This window comes from Chamaea fasciata, unplaced genomic scaffold (genome assembly GCF_029207755.1).
Source record: "Chamaea fasciata isolate MVZ Bird 193981 ecotype frontalis unplaced genomic scaffold, bChaFas1.0.hap1 SCAF_4, whole genome shotgun sequence".
Taxonomy (NCBI): Eukaryota; Metazoa; Chordata; class Aves; order Passeriformes; family Sylviidae; genus Chamaea; species Chamaea fasciata.
In genome coordinates, this window is record NW_027094089.1 from 53,954,652 (window position 1) to 53,972,456 (window position 17,805).

General features: G+C 45.7%; 1 protein-coding gene across 4 annotated transcripts in view; it reads right to left on the reverse strand.

Annotated features, from left to right (window-relative positions):
- PSD3 (pleckstrin and Sec7 domain containing 3) overlaps positions 1-17,805 on the reverse strand; it is a 110,427-nt gene that overhangs the window by 71,516 nt on the left and 21,106 nt on the right. The window contains exons 1-3 of one of the 4 annotated variants that reach the window (XM_066181608.1): positions 13,886-13,949; positions 12,661-13,729; positions 10,798-11,178 (exon numbers count right to left, since the gene is read on the reverse strand). In XM_066181608.1, the coding sequence (XP_066037705.1) occupies positions 10,798-11,178; positions 12,661-13,625 (1,346 nt within the window). In that variant the 5' untranslated portion in view covers positions 13,626-13,729; positions 13,886-13,949. Of the gene's footprint in view, positions 1-7,743; positions 7,798-8,075; positions 8,366-10,797; positions 11,179-12,660; positions 13,730-13,885; positions 13,950-17,805 lie in introns of those variants that run through there. The other 3 variants (XM_066181607.1, XM_066181609.1, XM_066181610.1) reach the window with 3 other exon arrangements.

Genomic DNA, 17,805 nt, shown 5'->3' on the forward strand with positions numbered 1-17,805 from the left:
CTGACAAGATACATCTGTACCCTGCTAGGAACCAGTGCACTACGAAAAGTCAACTTTACCACAAATCACCACGAGTTCAGAAAGAAAGGAAGTGCCAGCATCTGCCACTTAGTGAAATTAACAGTACCACAGCTCCCAGCATCTGCTTTGCCTCTCAGAGTCATGGCTGGGGTATGAAGGAGGAACACCCAGCAAGAGCGAGGGCGTGCTCTTTCCCCTGCTTGCCAAAACTAGTCAGCAGGGCTGCAAAAGAAACCCTATCTTCCAGCTTCTTCAATTTAAAGCTTCATCCTGACTGAGGGTGCCCATACATGCATCGAAGAATAACAGATGCTTCCTTCTGCTATTTCAGTTGTTAATTCTGACAGTAGATTAGCTTATTACTTAGTACAAAGGGGGGCTAAGTAAGAACTTTTTGTACCTAGTACAAAAAGTAAGTACTAAGCGAGTACTTTTTGTACTTCATACAAAAGTACGAAGTACAAAAAGGCTGTCAAATCAGTTCAGTTGTCTGTAACATAAACCTCTCATTCAGGGGAAATGGCAACTTCTTAGCACTAAAGTGAGACTACAGTACACAACTGGCTTTAGGTGGCTTGAAGACTCAGTGCACATATCACTGAGGGCTTAGGAAATGCAGATGCCCTGTGCAAGCTGCCTTCAGGGAAGGATATTTTAGTTGGGTCCAAGTGCTGTTATTCAGGGAAAAGGCTGACATCTCTTCTTATTTTCAGCACTTTCCAGGTGCATAATTTTCCCATCGTGCCTCAGTTTACTAATCTGCTAAACTCAGTAATACTTGCCTCTGTCTGTAAAGTGCTTATGACGAATTCTAATCAAGAGCTAAGAGCAACCAAGGCTGAAAATAGGTCTCTCTTCTGCAGTCTACAGTTTCTACACATAAAGAATCCACTGCAGCATTACCATCAAAACAAGTGCCAAGAAAGAGCTTTGTGATACAGAGCAAGGCCAGCCATGGATTTCTCATGCAGCTTTACTCTTTATCAGACAGAAATGAGAAACCTCCACTGAAGAACACAGGCTGAAAAATGTAATAGATTATACTCCCCCTAATCCTAGATTCAAGGCCAAAAGTTTTTGTAATGATATTAATAGTAATTGCTTGTCCAGCACTGGCTGCTGACTTTTATCCAGAGACTCTTACATTTATCTGCTATCAGAAAACACAGAAAACAGAAGCTACAAAAAAACTCCAGACCTCTCTAGTCTCACAGCACATGAGCTGTGACCAGAAACCAGGTCTACAGACCTTGTTATTTCTGTCCCCAACAATGGACTCCTGATGCATCCTTTCTCCTGTCAAAGCATCCCCAGATCCACATGGAATGCAGAGGCTGCAACCACCATATCCTGCAGAAATTACAGGATTTCTATAAGCAGCCGCTGTGGTAAATGCAATACTTTCTAAAAGCAGCAGACACCTCTCCAAACTCACAGATGAAACATGTAAGCTGAAGACAGTAAGCTCTGCCAGGCTTTCCAGCTTTCCTGTATTATACCATAACTGCTAGGAATTTTATACTGTTTTCTTCACTTATTCTATTATAGACCAGTTCTACAGCAATTTAGCTCCCAATGCCAAGCTATCTCAATCTTGTCATGTTCAGCACTTAGCACACTTGATCTATTTGAGAGTATTCTAGATTCACTTATTGTCCCCGTCTCCCATTCCAAAACTGAAACTATATACAGCCATGTTTGACTGAAGATTGGCTGCAATTTCTAGAAAAAACATAGCAAGGCCAGTAACAAAATGGTTACAATACAGGCACCTCATATCTCAGTGGTCCAACCTCCTAGCCAACCGCAAGAGGAAACCTCAGCCTGAATGTGAGTTTATGATGCCTGAAACCTTGGTATGCTCTTCGTTTTGTAGCAAATCCATGGAGATAAAACTCACTGATTAGTTCCAAGGAAGAAATGCATGTTAGCATTTTCCTTTATGGAGTAAAAGCATGGAGCAATTGGCCTAGCTGCTAACAAAAGAAGTGATGTTCAGAGTTGACACTGAATGGCACGGTGTGACAACTCAACCTAAGTGCTGTCCTCATCACAGCCACTTCAGTGACCCCCGCTTGACACTGCCTTTCACTTTTACCAGACTGATGCACAGCATATGCTCTGTGGCACACGGATTCCCCTGGATGCCTACGTTCCTTCCCCAAGGAGCACTAATTCATCTGGTATATACGTCTGGAGGCAGTGCACTGGTTGCACCAATTGCAGGAGAGTTTGGATTAAGACAGGGCTGGAACCTTCACAGACTTTTTGGAAAGAGAGAAGGATGGAACAGGAGAAAAACCAACCTTTTCTCTTAAATAAACGTGCATGTCTTCAAAATCAGCTTTATTCCAAGGCAGGCTGCGTCAGGCATTTGCCAGCAAAACCCATCAGAGCAAAACACAGCAATAATTACAAGTAAGGAAGGGTGGAGACACATTCTGGCATGCTGAAGCTAGGGCCAAAACCAACGCTCTTTTCAGCAGGGGTAAGGCATCGACTGGGGAACCGCACTGAAGCTAATAATCACCCACTGCAGGACAGTGCTAGCCCTGTTGTTTTAAATGCATTAACTCCGAACCTTCTCCTCCTGGTTCTGAACCAGGACAGCAGACCCTCCACAACCACCAAGTCTGTCCATGAGAAGCGTGCTCTAATACTAGTTCAACAGCCCCTCAGAAGCATGGCAACGACAAAGCAGAAACAGTCAGGTGCCTGCCCCCAGTCCTCCACTTCACCTTCTACGTCCTGCCCTGTGGAAACAAATCCCTGTTCTGCAACCCTTCAGAGAAATTTGGCTGCTCAGTGGATGATATCCTTTTACATTTCAGAGTAGACCAGACATAAGCAGTGGTACAGCCTGAATTTTGTTTAAAAGGACCTCAAAAGTTTTGCTTGAACATCCGAGCTCTGAAAGGAGCAGCGCTACTAAAGAAAGTGAAGAAATCCCGGCAGCAGTGGGATGTGATGACTCAGTTCCTGTACAAATGACCTGACCACACAAATGGGCTGGGAACGGCTGTGCTGCAGCTTTGCTGCAGTTCCAAACCAGCTTCTTCAGGGCCAAGAGACAGTGAGCACAAAAGCACTTCAAGCAATGATTTACCTTGCCAGTTACGTTCAGCCCCAGGGCTCTTCCAAGATACAACTGTAGGAAGGGGAGAAAAATAATAAAAAATAAAAATAATGCCCTTTCCTAGCAGATGACTCAGTGTGCTATTTTACTCCAAAAGGTTTAATCAGCTTTGAAGTCCTATGTATGGATTCTCTCCAAAGACATGCTTTGAAGTAGATCCCTCTTTGAGGACTGACACAGCTGCACTTTGCTGCAACTCAATTCAGTGGGTGTCTCACAAGCACAGCATCAGCCAGGACATACAAAACAAGGATGGTGTCTACAAGCCAGAGTAACCACTAAGCATCTATTAAAAAGTACTTTAACCATGTCACATCACACAGAAAGGAGCAAAGTTAAAAGTAACAATCCCTGTAATCCCCTACTGGTTATCAATAAAACACATATGCAAAGTCAATTTCAGATCAAAAAATACGAAACGCATACTGCTGTTCAAAAATAACCTCTTATTTCCTGTAATCATTTGTCTTTTTCTTTCATTAAAATAATTCCTACTGATTGTTAAAAAGGGAGCTAGCAGCAAAAGCATTCAGGAAACACCATTTCTGTAGGCTTGTATGCAGCAAATGCAATTGTCATTAAGGACACAGCATTAGAACGAGAAGTCCTGCCACATGCAGCGACAGGATTGCAGCCCTTCCGAGAGACAGTGTGTACTTTATTACACAGACATGCTGGCCCGCTGCCACCTGAAGTACAAATGTCTTGCTGAAAATACTTCAGGTTTGATTCCATTTTGACCTCATGCTTCATATATCGCGATGGCAAGGGTTAGTGCTTCCAAAGAGACACTAATCACATTAATGTCACCATGCCTAGAAAGTGAAAACCTGGTTCTCACCACAGGGGGTATCCAAAGGCAATGGGTATTTCTCTCCAATGGATATTTTTGACATGCACAGACATATAGACGGGTCTCTTGAAAGCATTAGGACTGTCCCATTCTCAGGATCTGATACACCTGCCCCCCAAAAAATTAAAAAACAGACCCAACAAATGCACTGCACACCTATGACCTTGCTCAGAAAACACTCAGCCCCTACACGTTTCAGGAATCCTAAGACTCTCCCCTCAGGGCCCACCTGCTCCAGGTGTCAAGAACCACCATCCCTGCAAATCAGCACCCACATGACCCTCCTTCCCTATAAGGATCCTGTGGGGTCCTCCAGGATAGAACCAAAACTGGGAAGAGAGCAGAGTACTTTCCCCCCCCCCCACCCCCCCATGCTTGGACTTGGTTTAACTATTGGGAGACTGGCTCAGGAAGAGCATATTTACCAGGCAGCTGGTCCTTCCTGGCAGGGAGCAAAGCAGATGCATAAAAATACATGTGTTCACACCTTTCAGTTCAGGCTTCCCTGCAAATGTGCAGATGAAGCACTTGAGCACTGGCACTGGTATCACACAGGAGCTTTACACTAAAACCATGCAGCAAAATGAACCACCTGTCCTCAAAAAGAATTGTAGATAAAGAAATAACAACTACTAACCAACCCACAGCTCACCCAGCTGTACTAGAAACGAGTGTGTGTGCTCTGTGCCCTGTTCTTCTCCACCACTGCTCCTGCATCACATCTGAAGACATGCATGCCTCTCTATGCCATCCTGCCAGCTGCCAGGCTCTGTCTCTCTCTATCCCAGCACACACACAGAAGAAGATGAGACTCAACCAGCAGTAACATGGAGAGGGGCCTGACTAGCAGTCAGTCATGGCTAATGGATGAGACGGCAGGCTGCACTTCGGGACCAGCTCAGAGCTGGCAGAGGCGCCTCAGTTTTGGTGAATCAAGCCTTCCTGACCTAAATGGCTTTGACTTTAATGGAGATGTGCCAACAGATGCCAGCTTAAAAGCTTAGCTGCTGACAGCTCTATACTGAGGAGCTTTGTGTAGCAAACTGATCAGCTGCTCCACTTTTTATTTTTGTTTTCTGTCTCTGTGAGCTGCTGGGTTTCTGTTTTGTTTTATTTTCAGAGGAGGCTGGGAACTGAAGAGGCGAAAAGTCAGCAGCCCTTTTTTTCCACAGAACAACAGTTTATTTAGGAACTAGAAGCAGCTTTACAAACTCTCACTAAACTGGTATTCCAAGCACCTCATTAGCCAGAGCAAAGGCAAACTCTGTACAGCATATCTCCTGAGCCTTGATAAAGTGATGACACCTTCGTGGAGGGAATACCAAGGTGAACAGTGCAGCAAAACATTTAGAAGTTACTAGGCTGTGTAATAACAAGGCAAATCCTCAGCTGTCAAAATGCCAGTGGTGTTAGAAATGTCCCTCTGTGAATTGTGCCACTTCCTCCTTACCTGTATTCAACATATACCAATGCCAGTATATTGTGGTTAGCAGTGGCTCAACTGACAGATGCATTAGCCCATGTGACAGCAAATGGGCTCCAGTGCTTGTTTGCTTGCTCACCAGCTGCAGATGCATTTAATGCATTTGCTTTTCTAGGACAATAACCAATGCCATCCTTCTGAATACACTTCCTTATCCTGGGCATCTGGTTGACAGCAAATATGAAGTATCATGTTCTGACTTACCTATGTGTCCTAATGCCCAGTCTGCCATGAGCTGAGGCATGTCTGAAGGTGAAAACGCATCCAGAAAAATAGGGATCTCACCAGATTTGACACTAAACGAAAACATTCAATTGCATCTCTAAGTGAATCTTCAAAGTGCAAAAAGATTCAACCAGACTTCTACCAGACACACTAACAAAATGAATATATAAAAGTTTCATGTTAGATTCCTAAGTATTGAGTCTTGTAACTACACTGAAAAATCAAAAAGAAGCTCCTTTGGACAAAAATAGCAGTGTGCAAACTGAAAACCAAAATTATAACTGGCATCCGGGTACTGATAAACCGGGAAGAGACTGAGAGAATCAGCCTGGAGAGAGGAATCAAAACTGGATTTGTCAACAAAATTTATTGTCTTAAAGAAGGAATATGCAGAGTGCCAAGTAAGAAACTGCTGGAAATGACTATTCACAGAAGAAAAAAATCCACCATGGGAACTACTACAAGAGGCCCCAACAATTAAAAGTAACCTGGTACCCATGGGAATTTCAGGCTATGTTCTTGTGAATTTATTCTGAGAATCACCAGATTGCTTTAGGGAGTTTGTTTTCTTTCCCTCTTGAATACATATGCAACCAAATTTGTGTTTACATCTTTAGGAGAAAAAAAACAACAGAACTTGCAGAATTTGCTGAGCAGCAGCAGTTCTTTGAAGATGATGGCAGGTGGCAAATATTTAGCATTTTTGAGGATTAGGAGTTGCAATACAGATTTTTTTATTTTCTCTTGCATTTACAAAAATCTTGGGCAACGTCCTGCCAGCAGAGATAATATTTCCCAAGACAACAGGAAAAGGCACTTATGGCAGGAAAAGAAATGCCGCAAGTTTTCTGTTGGGTTTTTTTGTGGGTTTTTAAAAATTTCTTATTCTGACTCTAGCCTACAAGGGGAATGGAAAGCCTGCTGCAAAGTATGCAGTAAAAGAAAAGACTAAAAGAAGTCCAGTCTTTAAAGTCAGGAAGTATAGAGATCATCATAGAGATAATTTCACACTTCACACTTAGTCACACAGATGCTTTTTCTGTGGTATACAGAGAAAAGATAACTCCTTTTCCCCTAAAGTATACCTTTACTGCTTTGGAAACACATCCCCTTCACTGTACTCTGACTTGGATCATCAATCTGAATCAATTTGCAAATGGTTACACCTAGTCCAGGCAACACAAACTCAAGCTCAGTGTCTTGGTAGCTGCTTTCAAACAGATTTCCTTACTGCGTCTGGAAGACTGAACTCCCAGACAGCAAGGTTGAGCCTTGCTCGCCTTAACACAGGCCACTGGCATGGGAAGGGAGGAGTACAGCACCTGGGGCGTGGGTGTGACAGTAGGGATTGCATGCCTCTGCAAGGATAACAAAGAGACAAGGTAACAAAACACGGCCCACATGCAACGTCCTTACTGCCATTACAAAGCTTCATCACACAGGTAACCTGCGGCTCAGCCTATTTCGTGAGGATCCCATGGTGCCCTGACACACAGCAAGGCTGTCGCTCATTCCGAAACCTCACACGCCACCCCTCCTCCCTCTGTTCTCTCACCCCCTCCTGTGGAAACTTAAGGCGACTTCAGCTCCAGAATTTTTTTTTTTCCCCTCAGAGGGATAATCGCTACAGGATGACAGAATATTCTAAGATGGAAGGCATACAAAAGGATCATCGACTCCAACTGTTATGTGAATGGCCCACACAGGGATCAAACACTCAACTTTGGCATTATTAACACCATGTTCTAACCAACTGAGATTATGTCAGAGGCCTGAAAGAGAATAAACTCCACCCCCAAAGACACGAAGAGTCCCAAAGGAAGGCAAGCTGCATGCCCTTGTCCCCCATCCATCCCGCCTCCACAAAGAGCACCTAAACTATGCCAAGCAAGGACTACTTGTAAAAGCAAGCCTGCCTGCTCTACGTTAAACCCAGGAGCAGCTGACATCCCCCTACCCTAAGGACGCACTGCAGGTGGCTGTCAAAGCAGGCAGGTCCATCATACAGCTCTCGCCAGGACTTACTGCGTTTAACCACTGCCAGCAGCTGACAGGGAGGACAGCAGGGATGAATCTTCAGACACCCAGGAGCTCATATGAACTTGCAGCCTGTAAGCCTCTAATAGCTTTTTTTTCCTCTTTTTCAGTTTTGAAGGCATGTGACCGGCCCTCACATACCAGAGCTGACCCCTCCCAAAGCCAGCAATTTCCTAAGAGCGGAGAAGGATGTTACCCTCCCGCTTATTCATTACGAGGCTAGGTTTTCTCGTCCTTATGCATCAAAACCTCATTCCCCGTGTGAGGTACGCTCTGGATCCCTCTGGACAGGTGCAAAAGGGGCTATGGTGCTCAGCTACCTGCTTTCAGGACGGCATGGCCACGGGGTGCCCCGGCTCCTCCTTTCCCAATTGGCACGCGGCTTTCAATTTCCAGGGGCAAAACCACCAGCTTTTTGCTCTCGAGTCGGCCGTCCCCTCCTGCTCTGGGCCAGAAGAACTGCTCGTGTTTCACACCCCTCACCCATTAATTAGTGCTGGTACTTGGAAGCATGCTCCCTCCCCAGTCACTTTTTACATAACCAAAATACCACGGCACAGGGCAATGCCGAGATTGGTTTCGGTTTTTGCTCCCTCGGGTTGGCAGTACCGTTTCCGGAAAGGGCGGGGGGGGGGGGGTGTCTCTTATGCTCCGCTCCCAAATCCCCCGCACCCGAAACCCACCCCCTTCCCTTTCCACTTGCCAGTATCCACATGCCGAGCCCCCACAGCAACCCCCACCCCCCTGGGAGGGGCTTCTCCCGCCGCTCTCCTCCAGGCGGGGGGCGACGGGAGCGGAAGCCCTGGCCAGCCAAGGCGCACGGAGCGCTCCGGCGGCACCGCGCGGGGCCGGGCACGGCAGGGCGAAGGGCTTGTCCCCCCACCCTCCTCCTCCGGGAGGGCTGGACCCCTGCGGAGGGTGTCTCCGCTGCTGTGGAGCGCAGGGAGGCGCTACGCGTGAGGAACTGCAGCCCCAAGCACAATTGCAGGCTCTCGGCACGGTAGGAAACGAGAGCTTCAGCAGCGGGCACAGAGGTGCCACACACGGATCGCAGAGGCAGACTTGGGTAAACCTAAGTCTCGGATTGCTTCAGGCAACACAACCGTGCGTTCAAAGTCCCTGAGCCGCCAGGGCTCAGGTGGCTATTTCTGGTTCACCTGAGCATCACCACGACACACTGCCTTGACCCCTCTACGATAAACCTCCCGCCGCCCCCAGCAGGCACACACTGCTTCTCACCCACGCGCTCCTGACACCGTGATTCCCCACTGGCTCCAACAAAGTATAGTACTCACTACCTGTCAGTCGCCTGCCAGTCACCACACAACATACACGCCTGGTGCAATACAACATGATACTGGAACACTGGAGGAGGAAGAGTGGTGTTGGCTATAAGATTATCGCTGGGAGGATTACTCTGTTAGGCATACTTGTGGCTAGCCGTCCTGCTGTGGTGACATTCTCTACCGGCACTTTAGGTGAGCCCTTGAGGCTTGTCCCTAACAAACCAGAAACACTCTTTTTTCCCTTGTTTTTTTTTTTAAATAGGTGAGGAAAAAAAACCTATTTAAACATCTACTGCTGGTTTATCAGTATGGCTGCAAATCTAAACTAAAATTAATTCCAAGTGAAATCCACATTAGGCAGGCACCTGATGTGACTTACCTAAGCACACCTTGTCTTTGTGGTAATTTTTGTCTTGATGAGCCAATGTGGGCCTTACTTGACAGTATCTTTTAGATACTTCAGCTAGGGAGTAACAGAATCAGGATCTGAATATGCTGCTTGTTCTCCTCTGTCCAGTTTTATGTCAGTCTTTGGTTTTGCTGTAAGGAGCTGCAAGTCTCAGGACTGACCTCAGTTTCTGGCTCCATACAGGTTATTGCAGATTAGCAGTCACTTATTGCCCATTGACAGGCACCATGCATGCCCAAGATTTAAACAACTTTTTTTACTGTATGATTGAGGGGAAAATATTTTGAACTCAAAGGCCCTTCAGCTTGTTGTTTTAAGAGCAAACTGTACCTTAATCCATAAAGTTGGCAAAACTACTTCTGCTCAAAGGACTTCTTTCATTTTAGAACAAAAGAAATAAAACAGATAAAAGATCTCCCACCCTTACTCTCAGGAAACTAGACTAGTCCCATCTAATGGAACAGTCCTAGAACTCTTAGATAACATCCTGTCCCTGGAGGATGAAGACCAGAGGCATCTTTGTCATTCACAATGTCCTTCACCACTTTACAGGTGAGTTGCACCCCCACCACACTGCTTTTAACTCAACCTCCCCCTCTGTCCATGGCTGCTTTTCACCCCCCCCCCCCCCCCTCGGACAGCACACTATTACAAAAGTTCGCACATGAAGTGATTTTCTACAATTGTACAGTATTTTCCAACCACTCAGCCTAGTTTTTGCTTCTCACATCACTCTTCCTTTTAATAGGTCTTCTCACCTCCCCTTTAACCTAAATAGAAATTGTTAACATTTTTACAATGCTTGCACCTCTTTCCGTAAGTACGTGCACAAACGCAAGAAGCAGCTGACCTGTGAATGTGGTGGGAGCAAAATCTCATCCCAGCAGAAGTAACCTTCTATACTCCCACTGGCCTCAAGAGAGGAAACACTGTGCCCAGAGACACATCTTTAACATCCAGATCACAAACTGCATTTGGACAACTCATTTGTGTACACAAAGTGTTACCGCTCCTAAAGCTGCTGCCAATAAATTCAGGTAGGAACTGGAACCGAACAAGGTTCATTTGTAACCAATAACTAACTCCTCCAGAGATGTGATAATACCAGACAGACTTTTATCAATACATCAGCATTGCCAAATAAACCTTCATAATGTAAATTTGTACTCTTCTTATGAATGGCAGGTTTGGATGGCTCATTCCTCTCCTGCAGTCACCCCGGGAATTAATCTCTGTAGAAAATTTGAAGTGTTGAAAGAGTCAGAACTACACTCTGTGACAGTACACTGAAGTAAGCAGACTGGGGTAAATCAGCAGGCACACAGAAAGCTCACCAGCTACTTTTACCTTTCCAGATGACAGACTTCTGTGACATCTCCTCTGAAGAGTGTTTCGCTTGCATCCCTTAAGCCATTGGTGACGCCTTCACCACATCTCTTCACCTCCCCGTCAGGGACATCTGTCTGCCCCAAGGCTGATGTCCTATCTAAAAACTGTCCACCCTCCTTCATGCGCTGCTGGATCATGGGAGTGAGTGGCATCTCAAAGCTGAAAAAGCTATCAGGCTCCGAGTACAATGTCTCCAGCGATTCCACACTGTAGTACAAAGATGCATTGTCTAGGATGTTTTCAAACTGTGAGCTGTACATATCAGTGGAGACGTCAGAGTGCCTCTGCCCAAGGAGATCTTCGTATCCTCCTGTGGCTGCTTCCCCCTCCTCCACCATCCTGAAAATTAACCAGAAACAGCTCATTTCAGCTTGGTGGCAAGGTTTAGACTTTGAGCAACCCTTCTCACCTTCCACCTTTCTGAGCAGAAAGGTCAACGCAGCTTTATGCACTGCAGGTAAAATGCTATTTTTTGTTTGCACTACCTTTATTTATGATTGGCATCATCTCCCTCTCCAGGGACATAGAAAGAAACATTTTTCTGGGTAAAAGAAGAGGGCTGGGAGACAGCCTAATATTGTCTAACAGATAACATCAGCAGCTTACGTGCAAAGGAGGAAAGCAAAATGTGTAACATCTATTCAAGCACCAGTGCCATACCAGAGGCTGCATATGTTGGGAGATATGTATCCAGAAGGAGCCTCTGCCACTGAAGGATAATTTGCTACCTCTGCAGTCCTAGGACTGAGGTCTTCAGCAAAAAGCTGAAGGAAATCACTCCAAAATACAAAGGGAAGCACAAGGAATTAAAAATATGGAGCCTGAGGAGATTTGAAGGGAGAAAACTCAGCCTGCTTGCTGATGCAAGAAAAGCTATACCATTTCCCTGAAGTGTTTTCTCCTCTGCTGCACCAAATACTGTGGGGCTCCTCAACATGCCAGAGGTTAGGGTAGCCACCCCAAGTAATCCCATGCACTAGCCAAAGCAAAACACCACAGATCCAGAGGTGCAGAGGCAGGAGAGCCTCCCTTGTAGGGAACTTGTTGTCTCAGCAGCAAACACCTCTCCAGGTCAAAGTGGGCATGGTTTGCTCAGATCACACCAGTGGAACCCTTTGTTTCATCAGAGATGTGCATCAGGAAAGAAAAGCAAGCACATCAGGATGCAAAGCAAATCAGGATGCAAATGCATATTGCCATTCTTCCAATATCTACTGCTAAAATGATATAAACAGGTAGATAGATAGATAGATAGATAGATAGATAGATAGATAGATAGATAGATAGATAATACGGAAAGCACATATTGTAGCATTTATCCTCCTATGATCTACATGGCCCTGGATAAAATGTCTTTCCTCCTATGATGTACATGGCCCTGGATAAAGTATCTTTATTATCCAACCTTTCAGAGGTTCTCACACTGTTCTTGCACAAACTCTGAATGAAACCAGAAAATCTGTATGGCCAGGCCTGCATGCCAACTGTATTTAATTACATGACATGTCCAGATCCCAACTACACCTGGTACAGATGCTTCATCACACGGACATCACTGTGCAAACAGCAAGACTTCTGATCTTCAAGTTTCAAAACCTGAGATGGACAGGAAACTTCAGTAACATGGTGTGGAGTGATTGCAGTACTAACTTCAGGCACTAGCCAACCACCAGCTATGAACCACTACTGTGAACACCACACCACAGGCAGCAGACAAATATTTGCTGCTTCTCATTAGCTCCTAAACAGGTAGGCACAGGCCACATGCCTAGACAAGACAACCCCTGCCTGACCCCTGCTCCCCTCTTAGGACCAGCTCACCTGCCCATGCCTCTTGCAAGCACAGCCATCTCCTCCTCACCACAGTTCTTCCTGTCCTTTGCAGAAACTTCATCCTTCCCACTTTCATCGAGCAGTGCTGGAGGAGTGGCTCCAGAGGCAGTGGGTCCCAGCCTTGGGTCTTCACAGACCTCACTCCACGCACTGTCTGGCAAGGCAATCAAGCCTGGGGAGAGCATTGGTGACACAGGGTGGCTGGATGTTTTGGGGAATGCCTTCCTCTCCACAGACACAGAGTCCAGCAGTGAGTGCTTCTTTCTTCTCTGCTCCTCAGCTTTTTGCAGCCATAAGATCTCCACACCTTGAAATTCTACATGTTTACTCACAGCTGCCTCTTTAGCAAGCCTTCTCTCGGGACCTGTTTGCATTTTGCCTTGACTGTACTCTGAAAACTCCTCAAAACGTGTGCCCCTCTCCACACTGCTGACTGCTTCCAGGTTTGTCACAAATGATTTGTGACAGCTTGGTTCCTGAGCTGCGTGGACCTCCTCTGCTTTATTACTTATGGCTTGTGAGGATTCGGACTGCTTTTCTCCAGCCCATATTGAAGCCAGATCTTTCTCCATGATCAAATGCTTTTTTTCCTCAGCTGTTCGTTCAGATGGAAGAACCATGTCTGAGAGTTTTTCTTGGCCTGCTGGAACTGGTTCTTTGGCTGCCTGCACATTTTGGCTGCCAGTAACACTCTTTTTTTCCATTTGTGTCTCTGAATCGAGAGAAGTATTTGCTCTTTCTTGCACCTTTATTGCTTCTAGCTGTCGAGAGATTTTCATAATCTCTGGCAGATCACCTGCAGGTTGCAAATCACCTTCTGAGGTGTGAAGCTGTGCTGCCCCTGCATCAGGCCTCACATTATCTGCAGGAGCTGTACACTGAGGAACAGGCCTGACCTGGTGGTGACTGTCCCGTCTTTCCGGACTGCATGTTACAGGCTCAGCCTGGCACATCGATGGAGCCGCTGACGCTTCTGTGCTTGACTCTACAGTGCCATACTCAGGAAATTCATTGATGATGGTATGAGGAGGCAAACTGCTGCTGCCACGGCCACTACCTGCAAAGAAAAAAAGAAAGAGACCCTGGATTTATCCACTACATGCACAAAGGAAAAAGCCTGATCTCCCTCGCCAGCCCACTCCTAACAGAGTAATAATGCTCTCCCCTGCAGGGTAAATACTGTTCAGTTTAACTCACTTCTGCACACACTCACACTGCAGTTATCCAGAGCTAGTCCTTTTATATAGGAGTTTTTGGGCAGCCCTGCTTTGGGAATGAGCACCACAGAAGAAGGAATGCCAAAAATGTCTGCCAAACTTCAGAAAAGGTCCCAGTGGCACATGCACAGTCTGAGGCCACAGGCCAAGCGCATAGGCCTAAGAAAGCAGAGATTCAGATGTCTGACAGCCATCCACAGCATGCACCACCACACGTGATGATTTTACTTACAAAAAGACACTACACATGACGGTTTTACTTTAAAAGACATCACATATGATGATGTTTTTAAGTAATTTGCACTTGTAAAGGTGAAACACAGGAAGATAATCAGCCACACCCCTTACGTTCTACAGCGTTGACAAAACTAATTAGCTAAATTACAAAGCAATTAATGAGCAATTCAACTTTCTGCCAGCACTACCCTCTTCTTTTAACAACTCAGGTAGCTGAAGGTCACGTTGCAGTGATAGATGCATACTAAGCAATTCACATTTTCTACTGCAGCAAGTACACTGCTGCAGAAAAACCTTGCTACTCCTCCCTTCCTTGTGCTGCTTTTCCAACTGATGTAAACAAAGCAGGAGCAAAAATGGGTGGTCCCATTTTCCAAGTGCCAAGCACCCGCTGGCTCCCATTGTTGTGAGGTAACAGAGAACCATCTGTCCGGAGGGACCTCAGGGATCACATAATGACGGATAATTGGCCACCTTATGTCACAGCCCACGGAGGAAATGAGCGTTGGGGGGGAAAAGCCCCAAAACAACAAAAAAGCCAGCCATCAACAGCTGCATTTGTCCCACTTATTTAGAAAAAAAATAAAAATAATAAACTGGCCTGGAGTATAAAAGTGTTTTCAAACTGCAGGGTGTCGAGACCTGAACACCTACTCTGAAAAGCATCAGGGGTGACAGCTCTAAAACCAGACACCAACTTGCATTTGAATGGCATGGTCCCAAGGTGCATCTCTAGGTGCTGCGTTGCAAACTGATCCCCAGCTCTGCTCCTAGCAGACTGACCACGGTCTGTTTCTGAGGAGGAAGCCATGTAGCTGTGGTTAATGATAGGTTGAGTTCAAGGTGAAAGGGAGGATAATCTAACACAAATTCAGAATTGCATTAATATGGCTGCCTATGTGCCAGTGGCTGGATAAGGTAAGCAGAAGCTTGTAACTGCCAGTATATCCCAGTATATCTAGCCACAGGGTAAATACCACACACTGGGCATGATGCAGGATCAAACTGACAGTCTTGTACCCTGCCAAGCCTACGAATCTTTCCATGTAGGTTCTCCAAATGCCTCCATGCCATTGACTTAAATCACTACATAACAGAAATTAAACTTCATCCGGATGACTTTTGTTGCTGTTCAGGACAGTGACTGGACAAAGCAGGGACCTCTTCTCTGCGGCAAGGTCCCAGGGAGATGTAAGGAGCAAGGATGCCCTGTCCACAATTGCATCACCTCCCATCTTCATAGCAAGGTTTTCAACACACAGCTGTGGGTGCACCTACAGTGCTTTTCCCAAGCGTCTGAAGCAGCAGACAAACAGTCCCCTTTGCACACAACTTAGTCACACAGTGCTTGCACGCATCTCAAGCCCGTATTTTTCATGGCACAGCTACTAGGTTACCACTGTGAGACAATTCCAGCAGGACAGACTCATATATGACAGTGATGATCTGTGATTACAAGATCCCTACACCTGCATCAGAACAACATCAAGCAAGCAACCCCAAGCTGCTTTCTCATCCCACAACTTTGGTCTTCTCTAATGCAGAAGCTTTAGTGCTTACTGCTCTCTCAGCTTGGTTTAGAGGTGGGATTTCTTAAGATAGGGAGCCTGTCACTATAGATGGTAACATAAACCCTTCTTGGACACAACCACCCACAGCAGTGCTCAGTGTGTGCCCTCAGCACTGTGGGACAACACTTGACCAGGCCACCTGGGGCCACACTTTCTGGCTGCACTGCCTGAAGAAAGGCAATACATAGTGCCGCAAGATCTGGGACGCCCCGTGCCTCACTCCAACCCACACACCCCACCTTGTTGGAAGGAAGCCCAGAGTGTCAGCCCTGGCCTTCTGTGGGTCTGGGAGGCAGCCAATGTGCTCTGGAGGCCAAGCCCTAACAAGGCACCGCACACAGATCCTGCCAAGGGGCCTGGCTCATCTCTGCTAATTGCTATCTTAGCTTCTGAACCAACTCGAGGGAAACAGAGGGGACCTTATTCCTCGTGGTGAATGCTAAATGCTCTGCTGCGCATCCCTATCTGCCACCAATAGCCAATGGTGATGGTGGAAAGAAATCCTGAGGGAAGTTTCTGATTTACTTCTCCTGAACTTCATACTCTGGCATGCCCATCAGCCTCCAGAAGAGGTACACGTACAGAGCCCATACTCACACATGCGGGCAGAGAGAGATGTCCAAGAAGAGAGAGAGTGCTTACACGTACTCCCCTCTGCCACACCTGCAAGCTGTGCTCCATCTGGGCAAGAGAGCAGCGCTACCACAGAAGAAATGTAAGGCCTTTCCTAAAGTGAGATGTCAGCAGCCCTCCTCTGGACGAACTGCTGCTGCTGCCGATACTGTAGTACAAGTCAGTGGGATTCTTGCCTTTGTGCAGGAATATTGCCTAATTCTCTGTCTGACTGAAAAAAATTTGCACATGACATCAAAGCAGTGTTCTGTTGCCATTATATTAGGTACCACCATGCACATGACTGCCAAGGTCTCTATTTTCTGAGGTAAACCATGACCAATCTGCCCCTCTCTGCCAAAATTGCAAAGCCTTTCCTTTTCCTCATAGAGCTATTTCAAGTACAAGAGCTTAGTGGAGCTTGAGCTCTTTAAGGGAAACTCCTCCCTTATTCCCATCCACCACCACAGCATCATGTCTTGCTGCAGCTACTGGCATATCCTGTCCAACCCCATCCCCCAATATGACTGCATTACAAACAAGGCTAGAAAGACAACAAAATTTAAGGACTGCACTGAAGATGCGCAGGGAAAAAAAAATACCCATCACCAAACAAACAAAGAAAGGACACACACTTCCAGGTAACACAAATTTCTACTTTGCATTGAAGGTGGTTTCTTTCAACAAATTAAAAAAAAAAAAAAAAAAAAAAAAAAGGAAGAAAAAAAAAAAATAAGGAAATGGATAGGGAAAAAGCTAAAATAGAAAGGGGGTGAGTGACTAGAAAACTGAGACTGGGCAGATATAACCTAACAGCATTTGGCAGCCTTTCTGATGACTAGACATTGAAAGAATTAATGACTCAAATCAGGCATAGATATGATATTTCATACGTAAATAACCATTCCATGTCAAACAAACTTGTCTACAGCATAATAAAAGGAAATTCTAGGAAGCAAAACACAAGTTAAAAGCATAGACAGACATTTTGTTTACAGGTACATTTTAAAAAAGAATGGTGTGAGTGTCTCTCTCTATACAGTGTATATATATATATATATAATATATATATATATATATATAAAATATATATATAGCTTGAGAAATTAGATATATTTGCTTGAACAGTCTCCTTACTCACAGAGGTTACTGTAGCTCCAGCAGTTACCCATTGGTCAAAGAAATAAAATGCACAGATCATCAGTTTATCTATAGCGATACCAGCTAATTCAATTGCTGCTGTTCTAGTCAACTGGAATCGAAATAGTTTCAAATTTCCTGGCAGCTGCTGCCCTGCACTGCACACAATGATGTAAATGGATGCTTTCTGAGTATTATGAAACTGATGGGGGAACTGCAGTCTCATTCAGTCTATCGCAGCTAAGGAGTCCACCTTGGCAGCATGCAGGGGGGAAAAAAATTTTCTCCAGCAAGGCTGCCTGACAGCATGCCAGGGATACGTCTGTGCTTAGCTGCCGTTTTTGTAACTGCACCTG